This window comes from Prionailurus bengalensis, chromosome D2 (assembly GCF_016509475.1).
Source record: "Prionailurus bengalensis isolate Pbe53 chromosome D2, Fcat_Pben_1.1_paternal_pri, whole genome shotgun sequence".
Taxonomy (NCBI): domain Eukaryota; kingdom Metazoa; phylum Chordata; class Mammalia; order Carnivora; family Felidae; genus Prionailurus; species Prionailurus bengalensis.
Window position 1 is genome coordinate 75,712,336 of NC_057351.1, and position 14,815 is coordinate 75,727,150.

The 14,815-nt window shown below is 38.7% G+C and overlaps 1 protein-coding gene across 1 annotated transcript in view; it reads left to right on the forward strand.

Annotated features, from left to right (window-relative positions):
• INPP5F (inositol polyphosphate-5-phosphatase F) overlaps positions 1-14,815 on the forward strand; it is a 90,102-nt gene that overhangs the window by 62,056 nt on the left and 13,231 nt on the right. Inside the window, exons 10-15 of the mRNA XM_043597703.1 lie at positions 998-1,122; positions 1,897-1,974; positions 2,928-3,048; positions 4,286-4,414; positions 10,520-10,637; positions 12,795-12,993. Coding sequence (XP_043453638.1) covers positions 998-1,122; positions 1,897-1,974; positions 2,928-3,048; positions 4,286-4,414; positions 10,520-10,637; positions 12,795-12,993 — 770 coding nt within the window. The remainder of the gene's footprint in view (positions 1-997; positions 1,123-1,896; positions 1,975-2,927; positions 3,049-4,285; positions 4,415-10,519; positions 10,638-12,794; positions 12,994-14,815) is intronic.

Sequence of the window (14,815 nt, forward strand, 5' to 3'; positions counted from 1 at the left end):
TTGTCCATCTTTTTCTTTATGCCCTCTGGTTCTTACGCTTAGAAAGTCACGTCCCATCCTACAGTTATGGAAACATCACCCCGAATATTCTTCTAGCTTTTTTATAACTTCAAAAAATATTTAGGTCATTAATGCATCTTATGATTTGTATATAATGAGATTTAGAGAGCTAAACTAAGTTTTCCCCCACTATATAGATAGATAATTATCCCAGTACCATTTATAGAGTATTTTTTATTTCTCCCAGAATGATATTGTTAATATTTTAGATTCCTCAATGTGCATAGGTCTGTCTCTAAGCTGGCTGTCCCGTTCTATGGGTCATTCATCTGTTTCTCCACAAGTACTTCTGTCGTAATTGCTGCAGATTTAGAGTATGTTTTGCTTTCCAATGGGACAAGTCCTCCTTTATTATTAGTCTTCAAAACTTTTTCCATATACTTATTTTCTAGAGGAACTTCAGAATTAACTTGTCAAAGTCCACAGAAAGATCCTGATCAAATTTTGATTGGGATTGTTGAGTGTTTAATCTGGGGAGACTTGACATCTTTATAATATTGAATCTCACTATCTAGCACCATATTGTGTCTTTCCATTTACTCAGATTTTCTTTTATGTGTTTAAGCAAAGTTTTATAGTGTCCATAAGTAGGTCTTGTATATTTTTTAAAACTTCTAAATATTTTTTAATATTTGCGTTACAAAGGACCTTGTTTATTATTTTATTATAACCAATTCTAATTGGTTTTTTAATTGGCTTTTACCAATTTATCCTAATTGGTCATTGCAGATACATAGCACATTAAACAACTATTAATGCTGCCTAAATATAACAAGTGAAAATCTAACTTTATAGGGGAAAAAGTTGATGCCTGAGTGGATAAATTTCTAAGTATGGCTATCAAATATTTCTAAAACAATTTTAAATAAACTGATTCAAAACCACATTGAGTTTAGCATCTGATTAAACTGAATTTGTGTTTCCTTAACTTTCACAGGTTATTATTAACTTGGTGGACCAGGCAGGCAGGGAGAAAATTATTGGCGATGCTTACCTGAAACAAGTGTTACTCTTCAACAGCTCACACCTCACTTATGTCTCATTTGACTTCCATGAGCACTGGTAAGAGGGCTTCCTGATGGGAGTTTTGATCAGTTCCAGCGTTTGTGGTACACGCTCCCACAGCAAGCTGAGCTCTCCTCTTCCTTACGGGGAAGAACACTTTCTTCTTCTCATTGTTAACTTAGTTTTAATTTTCATATGAGCTTTATTTTGGCTAAAAATTGAATTGTTCCTGAAATATTTTGTCTTTCCCAAAACAACATGGCGATGGAGAGTTCCATTTTTCCTTTTATCGCTCGAAGAACTTCTGGAGCTTTTCCTTTCAGCTTGAGTCCAAGCCTAGCAGAAGTAATCGAGTCCCCTTACTTAAAAATCATTCTGCTGGCTCATCTTCATGCTCTATTAATAATACTTCTTTCTCTATGGATAAGCTTCGCTAGAGTTTGCTCTGGAAAAACAACAGTCACTGGATCATTTTGATGGTAATTTTAACTTGTGCGTGTTCTGAAAGCTAGCTTCTTTTGTCCTAATCCTGGCTCTGATGTGGGTTCGTTTACCTAAGTTTTGAAAATTTGGTGGGAGAAAGAAGCTTCTGATAGCTGTGATATGTTTCAATGTATTCTTAAATATATTTTCTTTCACAATGGAGATTAATTACAAACGTGTATATAATTGCCTATATAATTTATAGTAGAGTTAACCTCACGTACTTACAGCAATAGTTTTCTTTAATTTTTCCAAGCTACTTTAAATACTGTGACTTAAGCTAAAAAATCTGTTATTAGGTTTAACCTATTATTAAACTTTTTTTTTTTCTTTTGGCATGTGTTTTAGCCGAGGAATGAAGTTTGAGAATGTTCAAACACTAACGGATGCCATTTATGACATTATTCTTGACATGAAGTGGTGCTGGTAGGTATCTCCTAAGAAGTCAATTTGACAAACTGTTGGTCTGTGAAATCAGATGTATTTGTCTGGTACTGCTAAGCACTAAAATAATAGCAGCAAGCTGAAAAAGCGTGTTCGTTTTTATTTTGCTTCCTAATTCCCAGTCTCCTTTTCGAGAGTGTCAGTCACTAGGCAGCATCAGCTTTGAAAAGGGAAGAGGTGTCAGATGGTCAGGCAAGATGAAGCGAAATGCTCTAGGACTGTTGTTTAATTCCATCTAATGCTCCATGGTCTATATTTCCTCTTCCTCTTCTTCTCACCATCCCTTCATCTAAGGGAAGGAAGCCTTAGAGGTACTCGGTCTCAGCTTGCAGGTAGTTCAAAATTAGAAGGAAGATGATTCTCAGACTGCAGGAGGGAGGTGTAGGAAGAAGAAATTGGCTTAAATGCTAGGGAAGAACCTTCAATTGGACTCGAAAGGCCAGAGGTGGACAGAGAAATTAGACGCACAAGGCATGCTGCATGCCTTCTCACTGAGTGGTAAAGTGACTTTGTTCAAGCTCCATGCGTTCAGATGCATTTCTACTTGGAGTCAAAAAGGAGGGACAGGATGGTGTTTTAAAGTGGCTTCTGGCTTTAATATATATTTAAATATTTGTATATATATATATATTTAAATATCATAATTTGGGGTTGTGTCACCTCTGCCTCGTAGTTGTGAAACTTGGAGCAAGTCACTGTACCTCAGTTTTGTTTTTGTTTTTTCCCCAAATGGGAATAATCACATCTGTTTTACCAAGTTACTATGTAAATTAACAACAGTGTCTACAAAGTACTCAGTCATGCCCATCACATAATGATATGTCAAACAATGGATAACCAGTGCTATTGTTATTCTACTCTAAGGAATTGTGGTTTTTGAAAAACTTGCTGAAGTATTTCATATTGTAACATAATCCCACACTATTTTTGAAAAGGGTGGATCAAGCTGGAGTAATATGTAAACAAGAAGGGATTTTTCGTGTCAATTGCATGGACTGCCTGGATCGCACCAACGTGGTCCAAGCCGCCATTGCGCGAGTGGTCATGGAACAGCAGGTAATTGGTGGTCCCTCGGATTTATAAGTATTCATTTCTAACTTTTCTTCCCCACATGTAAACAAGTAACTAAAATCTTTGTTCTGTAGACAATTTACAGCATACGAACAACCTTGTTACATTCAAACCTGCCGAGTACAACCTTCACTAGAAATGAGTGGAATTAGGGGCATTTTCTTACGTACTCAATTCAAGAATACGAGACCCCTGCATTTCAACGTCGATTGGGTGGCACTTTGTGGTCATACGCCTTTTTTCTCTCAGCTCCAAACCCTGCCTTGTGCACATGGGGCTGGGAGTTTGCCACACTTTCTGCTCAGCCCGAGCTCTGTGTTGGTCTCTGCCAGTAGGAGGTGCCAGAGGAAGACCAGGAGGCTGGAGGAAGGAGAAGGAACAGGCTTCTTCACCTGTGTTATGGTCCTGTCGGCAGCGCCCTCTCCAGCCATTGGCTCCTTTGGCACCACAGGACCAGCCTCTACCCTCCACGCCCCAGTTGGTTGCAGCTGCATTGTGCAGTCCTTACGCCTGTCACTCAGTGTCCTCCTTTAGATCTTTGAACGCCGCAACACCTGAGTAGTGAGTTCTCAAGGTGGAAATTCTTAGCATGGTTTCAGGGCTTTTTTGATAGAGCCTAGTGACTGTTTGAGATTGTGAGTCCGTTCCTTCTAATGTTACACTAAAGCTGCCAGATTTTGAGTCCAAGCACTGGCTCTGTCTACCACATACGAGGTTTGACCCCATGTGAAGAACTCAGCTTCTCGAAACTTCTGTCTCTTCATCCTTCAAATGGATGTAATAAGAGTATTGATTGCATAGGGTTGTTATGAGGAGTAAAGGAAATAATTTATATAAAAAATCTCTTAGAACCCCAGCACAGAGTTCACCTTTATTGGGCACATACTGCTGTGTTACCGTTAGTGTTATTGTTGTCTCAGTAGGCTTTTTTGATAGTTTGACTTCATAGGCAAATTAAAAACACGGACAAAATATAATAAGAGCCTACACATTAAAAATTACACCAAAGCAGTATAAATATTTCCTTCTATTCATTCATGTGTAACAGTTCGTAAAACTCTCTCCCAACCGTGCTTTTTTGGGGGGAAAGTCTGAAAACACCATTACTTTTATTTGAGGATCCTAAACTGTTTATGAACATACTTCCTTTTTCTGCAGTGTGTATTTTATGCTATGGTTTCCTGGCTTATATGTAGCTAATCCACCAATGTGTTGATTTCAGCTAAAAAAATTAGGTGTGATGCCCCCGGAACAGCCACTACCAGTGAAATGCAATCGGATCTATCAGATAATGTGGGCCAACAACGGAGACTCCATTAGCAGACAATATGCTGGGACAGCTGCTCTAAAGGTAAGTAAGTGCAGCATGCTTTTGTGGATCATTCTGGGGGAGATAGGACGTGGTTGAAAACTGACTCTGCTTTTGAGAGGAAGATATGTGGGCTACAGATGGTAGTCTATGTAGCTGACTCCTTTCAGGAATGTTTGGCTAAGGTGGGAATCACACATTCACATCCTGCTGAGGCCAGGTAATGTGACCACCCATTAGATTAAAGGGGGAGATGGGTATGACCCTAAGGAAAAGCATATCTTGTCTCAGGAGGGGACTGTTCTGCTTCCTTTTGGGACAGAGGCCCAGGGTTGCTAGATTTTCCAGTTTTTCACGGGAGTTCGGAAATGAGGAATTTCATGTGGAATAGTTTTTTTTAAAACTTTGTACAGATAAAATGTGTCTGTTGACAGGACTCAGTCCCTAGTATGATGATTGGCCTCCACTGAATTTGAATCCCCAATCCTGCATCTTACTAGCTCTGCAACCTTGGACAAGTCACTTAACCTCTCTGTGTCTGTCTCTTCATTGTAAAACAGGATAATACTAGGCACACTTCAAAAGATTGTCATGAGAGGGTCACCTGGGTGGCTGAGTCAGTTGAGCCCTGACTTCAGCTTAGGTCATGATCTTGTTCCGGTCATGATCTCGCAGCCTATGGGTTTCAGCCCTGTGTTGGGCTCTATGCTGACAGCTCAGAGCCCAGAGCCTGCTTCACATCCTATGTCTTCTTCTCTCTCTGCTCCTCCCCTTCTTGTGTGCACTCTCTCTCTCTCTCTTTATCTCTTAAAATAAGCATAAAAAGGGGCACCTGGGTGGCTCAGTCGGTTAAGCGTCCGACTTGGGCCCAGGTCATTATCTCACAGTTGGTGGGTTTGAGTCCTGCATCGGGCTCTGTGCTGATGGCCCAGAGCCTGCAGCCTGCTTCAGATTCTGTGTCTCCTTCTCTCTCTCTGCCCCTCCCCCGCTCATGCTCTGTCTCTCTCTCCAAAAATAAACGTTAAAAAAAATTAAAAAAAAAAAACAAACATAAATTAAAAAAAAAAATTGTCATGGGATTATACGCATTAGTGCATGTGGGGGTCATTCCTGGCACATAGTAAATGCTGAAGAAATATTTTATTATCTTTTCGTGGTTGTTATGAATAAGTCTTTGGAGGATCCTACAGAGCCATTCTTCACAGAATTTAATTTACATGTAAATTATAGTTACTGGTCACTAAATGCTCCCTCTGTGGGCAATAGGAAGTGGTTGAATTAGTTTAGTTTTATGTTAATTTTCCTTTAAGGTAATAGTTCATCTCAGGATATTTCTTATAAAAAAAACTGTCAAGGTCTCAACAGGCATCAGATAGTCCATCTTTGGTTGAGTGATAAATCTCAAAAAGCTTTTTATTAATTAAAGAAATTGAACTTTAGAAGTCCTTGTACAAGTTCTTGTTTAAATGATGCACCCCACATCAGAACACCTAAATATATAGAGCAACGACTAATAGAATGAAAAGGAGAAATAACTTGCCTAAGTCCTAGTACGGTAATAGTTGGCGACTTTAAATACCCTGTTCTCAACAATGGGTCATCTGGGCAAAAAATCAATAAGGAAACAGTGAAATGGACCCAACAGACATATATAGAACATTTCATCCAACAACAGCAGGATACACATGCTTCAGAAGCACATGTGGAACATTTTCCAGGACAGATCATATGTGAGGCTGCAAAACAAGTCTCAACAAGTTCAGAAAGGTAGAAATTATATCAGTGTCTTTTCTGACCACAGTGATATAAAACTAGGAATCAATAATGGGAAAATTGGAAGATTCATAAATATGTAGAAATGAAACACACTCCTGAATAATGAGTGAGTTAAAGAAGAAATCAAAAGGGAAATGTCTTGAATCAAGTGAAATTGGAAACACAACATATCAAACTTATGGGGTGCAGCAAAAGCAGTTCTAAAAGGAAAGTTTATAGCTATAAATGCCTACGTTAAGAAAAAAGAAAGATCTTAAACAATCTCACTTTATACTTCAAAGAACTAGAAAAAGAAGAAGAAAGTAAGCCCAAAGTTAGCAGAAGGAAGGAAATAATAAAGATTAGAACAGAAATATTTGAAATAGAGATGAGAAAAACAGTAGAAAAGATCAGCAAAACTAAGAGCTGGTTTTCTGGAGATAAACAAAATTGACCTTTGGCTAGACTAATCAAGAAAAAAGACTCAATTTTAAATGAAGAGACGTTTCAACTGATACCACAGAAATACATACAATCACAGGTGACTACTCTGAACAGTTATATGCCAACAAATTGGACAATTTAGAAGAAATGGATAAATTTCTACAAACATACAACGTACCAAGACTGAATTATGAAGAAATAGAAAATCTGAGCAGACCAATGAGTAAGAAATTGAATCAGTAAGCCAAAGCCTACTATGATTTCACCGATGAATTCTACCAAACGTTTTAAAGAAGAATTAATGCTATTCCTCCTCAAGTTCCTCCAAAAAATAGAAGGGAGGGAACATTCTGAAATTCATTTTATGAGGCCATGATACCAAAGCCAAGACAGTCCAAGAAAAGTAAATTACAGGCAAATATCCCTGATGAATATGGCTGCAAAAATTCTCAACAAAATACTGAATTCAACAGCACATTGAAAAGATTGTACGTCATGATCAAGTGGGACTTATCCCTAGGCTACAAGGATGGTTCAACATATGCAAATCAGTAAATGTGATATGTCCCATTAATAGACTGAAAGATGAAAATCGTATAATCATTTCAGTACATGCAGAAAAAGCATGTGATAAAGTTCAACATCCTTTTATGATAAAAACTGAACAAATTGGGTATAGAAGGAATGTAACTCAACATAATAAAGGCTACATATGACATATCCACAGCTAACAGCATATTCAGTGGTGAAAGGCTAAACACTTTCCTCTAAGATCAGGAGCAAGAGTGCCCACTCACCATTGCTATTCATGATAGTACTGGAAGTTCTACCCAGAGCAATCAGGCAAGAGAAAGAAATAGCCTTCAGATCAGAAAGGAAGAAGTAAAATTGTCTGCAGATGACATGATGTTATCCATAAAAAAATCGTAAAGACTCCACCAGAAAACTGTTAGAACTAATAAATGAATTCAATAAAGTTACATGATACAAAGTCAACACATGAAAATCTGTTGCATTTCTATATACTAACAATATCTGAAAAAGAAATAAAACAATTCTATTGGCAGTAGCATCAAAAACAGTAAAAATACTTAGGAATAAATATAACCAAGAAGGTAAGAGACCTGTACAGTGAAAATTGTTAAGACATCAAGGAAAGAGACCCAAAAGGAAAAATATCCTGTGTTCATACATCATAAAAATTAATATTGTTAAAATTTTCATACTACCCAAAGCTGTCTATAGATTCAATGCAATCCCTATGAAAATTATAAGGGCGGGGCGCCTGGGTGGCTTAGTTGGTTAAGCATCTGACTCTTGGTTTCAACCCAGGTCATGATCTTGTGGTTCATGAGTTTGAGCCCCGTGTCAGGCTCTGTGCTGACAGTGTGGAGCCTGCTTGGGATTTTCTTTCATTCTCTTTCTCTCTCTGTCTCTCTCTGCCCCTCCCTCTTTCTCTCAAAATAAATAAATAAACTTAGAGAAGAAAATTCTAATGACATTTTTCACAGAACTAGAAAAAATCCTAAAATTCATATGGAACCACAAGACCCCTTAACAGCCAAAGCAGTTCAGAGAAAGAACAAAGTTGGAGCAAAACAAAGCTGGAACAAAGCTGGAGCAAAAAGAATTTCCAATAGGGAAAGGATAGCCTCTTCAATAAATAGTGATGGGAAAATCAGATATTCACCATGTAAAAGAATTAAGTTGGACCCCTGTGTTACACCACTCACAAAAATTAAACTGAAATGTATTAAAGACTTAAATGCAAGACCTGAGCTTTTACAGTTTGCTCCTACAAGAAAACATAGAGGAAACCTCTGAGACATGGCCTCAACAGTGATTATTTGGGTGTGACACAAAAAGCATAGTGAGAAGAGTAAAAATAAACAAGTGGGACTACATCAAATGACAGAGCTGCAGCACAGCAAAAGAAACAACAGAACAAAAAGACAACCTACAGAATGGGAGAAAATACTTGCAAACCATATACTTGATAAGGGGCTAATATCCAAAATGTATAAGGAACTCCTATAGCTCAGTAGCAAAAAAACAAATAATCTGAGTGAAAAAATGGGCAAAACACCTGAACATTTTTTCCAAATAAGACCTACAAATGGCCCAGAGGTATATGAAAAAGTGCTCAACTCTGATAATCAGTAATTAGCAGAGAAATGCCAATCCAGACTCAGTAAGCTAACCACCTCATACCTGTTAGGATGGCTGTCATCAAAGACCAGAGATAACAAGTATTGGCAAGGATGTGGAAAAATAGATGTCATCGATGGGATGTAAATTGGCACAGGCATTATGGAAAACAGTAAGGAAGGTCCCTAAAAAATGAAAATGGAATGGCCATATGATCTAGCAATCCCATTTATAGGTATATATGGAAATGAGATCAGTGTCTCAGAGATAGCTGCCCTTCCACGTTCACTGAAGCATTATTCACAATAGCCAAGACATGAAAACAACTTCAGTGTCCGGTGGTGGATGAATGTGGAGTGAGTGACTGGATATGTGTGTGTGTGTGTGTGTGTGTGTGTGTGTGTGTGTGTGTGTGGTGGGCTATTATTCAGCCATAAAAAAGAAGGAAATGCTGCCTTTGCAACAACACGGGTGAACCTTGAGGGCATTGTGTTATGAAGTAAGCCAGACAGAGAAAGACAAATACTGTATGATCTCACTTGTGTGTAGAATCTAAACAAGTCAAACTCGAAAGCAAGAGTTGATTGGTGGTTACCAGGGGAAGGGGAAAATGGAGAGATGTTGGTCAAAGCATACAAACTTCTAGTTATAAGATGAACAAGTTCTGGGATCTCCTGTGCAAGATGGTGACCATAGTTAAAAACATATGTGTTGCATCCTTGAAATTTGCTAAGAGAGAAGATCTTAAATGTTCTCACCACACACACACACACACACACACACACATACACACACACACGCACACGCACGCACGGACTGTGTGAGGTGATATGTTAACTGACCTTAATGCAATCATTTCATAATATATATGTAGGTCACATCATCACATTATACACCTTAAAGTCACACAGTGCTACTACCATTTATATCTTGCCAATTATATCTCAGTAAAGCAGGGAGGAAAAGGAGAAATACTTCTTTTTTCCTTGATATTACACTTCTTTGGACTCAGCATTTATGTCTTTCTCTTCATAATAGATTCTTATTGCTAAATATTTCCTATGAATAATTTCACTAATTAGCAATTGCTAAATATTTCCTATGAATAACTTCACTAATTAGCAATATGTTCTTCCTAAGCCATCAGTGTTAGGACTGCTTTTGAAATCGCCTTGGATGGAAAGAGTAGGGTTGTGATGGGGAAAAACAAAAAAGAGGACAGTGCTTTCCTTTTGTTTAAGTTTAAATCACTGCCCTCCAGGGCCTTGCTCTGACACCTCTCTTGAAAAGCAAGAGAAAACAGTTTAGCTCTTCATTAAATCATTCTACAGGAATTGTAATGGGCAGCAAGATACAGAAAAATACAGAAATCTCTTTCTCTCTGGACACAAACATCCACATCCACCAGTTAAACACCATTGTAATAAACTCTAGCGAATGGTCCACATTTTCCGACATCAGAAATTTGTAGTTTTTGAGTATCCTACCAGGTTGAGGCTTTAGGTCTTTTTGTTTGTTATGTAGTAAGTTCTGACCTGTAAATTCTAGAAATTCTACAGGTTGCCAAGAATGGATTTAGTTTAAAGCACCTTCTAACTGAAGACTTAATGCCACAAATAGCATTTTAATTATTTGATGTGCTTGTGTCATAGCCTAATATTAGTAGGTATTTTAATTTAACAGCACTATTTAGAGATTATAAAAGCCTATAGAATTTTGGTCTTGTATTGAAAGCCCACATTGACTTTGGGAAAATTCTTACATTTGAATCAATTGCCAGAATGACTTTTTCCTCAACAGGGTGACTTTACAAGGACAGGAGAAAGGAAGTTAGCTGGAGTTATGAAAGATGGTGTGAACTCGGCAAATCGGTATTACCTGAATCGATTTAAGGATGCTTATAGGCAAGCTGTTATAGGTAAGGAACATAAATGGCTTTCTTTCTTTAAAATTTGTTATTCCTCCCTGACTAGTGTTTTGCAGAAACCAACTTCATTAACACAGCGCATGTTTTATAATATACTTACTTGTGTTTCTATATTGAGCATCTTACCCAAGAAATCAAATTCAAATTTTTTCAAGACTAGACTTTGACAGATTTTTTTAGGCTGAAGCACAAAAGCAACCACTCATTTCCATGTGTATTTGTCAGTTTGCTATTCATGTAACAGAAGGCAGAGTTGAGGTTCCTGGAGTATGGCATGAGGTACCCTAAAATTTCATCAACTGAAAACTCCATGTTCTATTTGTTTTTCCATTACTCAAGGCTGAAAGATGTGATGAGATGTTTTTCTTGCCCTGTATGACATTTGTCATATGTTCTTGCTGTGGACAGCACACCATCCTTTCCTGTAAGCATGAATGAACATGATATTAGGGTATCTTATTTAGAAATTATCCTAACCAGTTCTTACCACGATTTAGAAGAGGACATGGAGGTAGATTGCCCAGTGGAATTCATACAGTGGCACGTTTTTAATTTAATTTTCATGAAAGTATTACCTCATAGGATTAAAGTAAATGTAGAACGTTCTGGGTTAGAACCAAAGTAACAACTCGTCCTATGGTCTCTGAGGAATTTTTTTGCCTTTTAGTTTATTTATTTTGAGAGAAAGAGTGCATGCTTTAGAGCAGGGGAGGGGCAGAGAGAGAGAGAGAATCTCAAGCAGGCTGCATTGTCAACACAGATCTGGACGTGGGGCTTGATCCCACAAACCATGAGATCATGACCTGAATCGAAATCAAGAGTCTGACACCCAACCAGTTGAGCCACCCAGGCATCCCTCTGAGAATATTTTTGAAATTCTATTGTTTAATCTGATTATTTGCCATACATGCAATGGTAAGGCCTGTACACTGGTCAGTTAGGTATTTGAGAAGTCTGGTATAAAAAAGTTTGGTTTTGCCCATAGGTAGGGTGTGTGTTGACCGGAAAATTGGATTTGAGCAGTTTATTCAAGAAAAAATAAGACACTTTTCCTCCATTGGTTGATCTAGCAGCTCAGTTAAGTCATTGAGGACCCAGACTCTGTCCCTCTCTGTTTGACCATCCATTGCGTCAGCTTCACCTTAATCTTGAAACTGGATTTCTTTAAAGGTGAGAGAAGGCGTGAGGCCACAGCAGTCTGGGCTTACTGCTTCCCCTTGTAAGGCCAGTGGCCAGCAGCTCTCTCCCAGAAGCTGCTAGGCTCACTGTCCTGAACACCTGTAAGGAATGGATTACAGTGCTGTGTGAAGGCTTGAGCTATATGCCACACCACAAAGAAGTTAGCTGGTCTGTTCAGTTCCTTTGCCCATTTTAAAATTGGTTTGTTTTTTTTGTTACTGATTTGTAGGAATTCTTTGTACGTTCTGGATGTAAGTCCCTATCAGGTGATTTGTAAACACTCTCTCCCATTCTGTAGATTCTTTTCGGTTTCATGGCATTGCCTTTTGAGACACACAAGTTTTTAATCGTGATGATGTCCACTTTGTCTAGTTTGCTGTTGTAGCTTGTGATTTTTGTGCCCTATCTGAATGAAACAAAAAGGCCTAATGCGGGGGGGGGCGCCTATGTGGCTCGGTCGGTTAAGCATCCCACTCTTGATCTCAGCTCAGGTCTTGATCTCAGAGTTCTAAGTTCAAGCCCCCTGTTGGGCTCCGTGCTGGGTGTGACTCCTACTTTAAAAAAACAAAAACCAGAAAAAACCCACCTAATCCAAGATCACAAAGATTCATGCCTATGTTTTCTTTTTTTTTTTTTTTTAATTTTTTTTTTTTTTAACGTTTATTTATTTTTGAGACAGAGAGAGACAGAGCATGAACGGGGGAGGGTCAGAGAGAGGGAGACACAGAATCTGAAACAGGCTCCGGGCTCTGAGCTGTCAGCACAGAGCCCGACGCAGGGCTTGAACTCACGGACCGCGAGATCGTGACCTGAGCCGAAGTCGGCCGCTTAACCAACTGAGCCACCCAGGCGCCCCCTTGCCTATGTTTTCTTATGCGTTTTATTGTTTTAGGTCTTACACTGTCTTGTTTTTTTTTAATTATATTAGCAAATTAAGATGATGATAGATATTAACACTTTCTACTCTAGATTTGATGCAAGGCATTCCAGTGACAGAAGATCTTTATTCCATATTTACCAAGGAGAAAGAGCATGAAGCTTTGCATAAGGAGAATCAGCGAAGCCACCAGGAACTAATTAGCCAGCTGTTACAAAGTTATATGAAGTTACTGCTGCCTGATGATGAAAAGTTCCATGGGGGCTGGGCCCTCATTGACTGTGACCCCAGGTGAGTTGGAGTCACGTTCTGGTAACTAACGTGTTTCAATTTCTGATGTTGTTGTCATAATTAGCATTAGTGGCTGTCCATCAAGCTGTGGGCATGCATGCTTGGTGCATGGCAGTTTTCATATACCAGGGCTGGAAACTGAGGCAAGCTGACAGAGGCACTCACTTTGGGTGCAAAATTGAAGGGGCATTTAAAAAACTCGGCAATGAAGAGACATATTTTAACGCAATTTTTTAAAAAATCCATATTTGAGTCAAATTGTAGAACTACAGTTCACAGCTGCCTGCCCCCCGCCCCCCCCCCCCCCCCCCCCCCCCGAATCTAGGTTTATTGCTCTGTTGCCCACAACTGAGTGCAGCAAGAGGAACGATGATGGCACTTACTTGGATTGTTTGGAAAGTATCCTGGCCTTTCACAAAATCAATCGGCCAACGAATGCTCAACATTTTTTAAACGAAAACCATCCAGTTTCAAGTTGTTCTTCAAAAGGAACAGCAGGATCTAAATTCATTCACAGATTGAGTGTTTGCTTTTACGCTAAAATCTAACATTATAATCTTCAATATTATGAATTAGAAACATTGCAGAAAATTCTAGACCAAGCTCTGAGGACAAATGGCTCTGTTTAGATTTTATTGCACTTTACCTTTCATGTGCTTTTAATAAAAGGCATAAAACAAGCTTGAAAGAACAATTGAATGCAAGGTAATATTTATATGTATACTAAAATTAAAAACAATATTGACTGTAGGTTCATAGGGAATCCTTCCATGACTTTAATTTCCTGGATTATTTCACTTTGATAATCAATACTGTATGTGTGGATGCAGTTTTCAGACTCATAAAATAAGAGATGAGGTTTTTCTTACATACAAATTAGCGGAAAACTTCTGGGTTCCCATGAGCCATTTGGTAAACATTTTTGATTCATGTACCTTAGGTTTTTGTGTGTGTTTTTTAAATAACATTAGTTCAACTTAAGGCAGCATCCCAAAAGAGGGAGATTCAGGAATAATTATGGGCAGCACACCTGCAGTTTGCTTGAATTTTAACTTTGCACTTCAGATTTGTAAAGGTGTTGTGATTGTCAATATCATATTCCTTAGATCAAGTATTTTTATTTCTGCTTTGGAGATTATTGAAATAGGGAAAGACCAAAATGTTCTTTTTTTTTTAATGTTTATTTATTTTTGAGGGACAGAGTGTGAGCAGGGAAGGGGTAGAGGGCGGGCGGGGGGGGGGGGGGGGGAGACACAGAATCCAAAGCAGGGTTCAGGCTCCGAGCTGTCAGCACAGAGTCCAATGTGGGGCTTGAAACCACGAACCGTGAGATCATGAGATCATGACCTGAGCTAAAGTCGGATGCTTAACTGACAGTCACCCAGGTGCCCCAAAATGTTCTTTTCTAAAGCTGACTACCATTTTGCAAGGTCACATTACACCTGATTTGATTTCCAATCCTGTAATTCTCACATGAAGTTGGTCTCCTGGATGAGGAGTTTAAAAATATGTAAAGTGTGTTTGTGCTGTATTTAAAGCTTGCTGCACAATTTGGGTAGGCACGCTTGTTAAGAGTCAGAAGAAGCCTCCTGCATTTAAGAAAAATGTGTATGAAAACACTCAAGGCTTTTTTCTGGCAACTGGGCTCACTGGCACAACATAAATTACTGGTACCGTATGTACCAGAACAGCTGAAACAAGACTGGTCTCCTCTCCTGGGATCAGATCAGGTCTTTAAGAAAATTGCTGGGTGGTTAGATTCCCAAACCCGTAATAACTTTCCAGATGCCAATGCCTATCCCAGTTTTGTCCTTTCTTCATT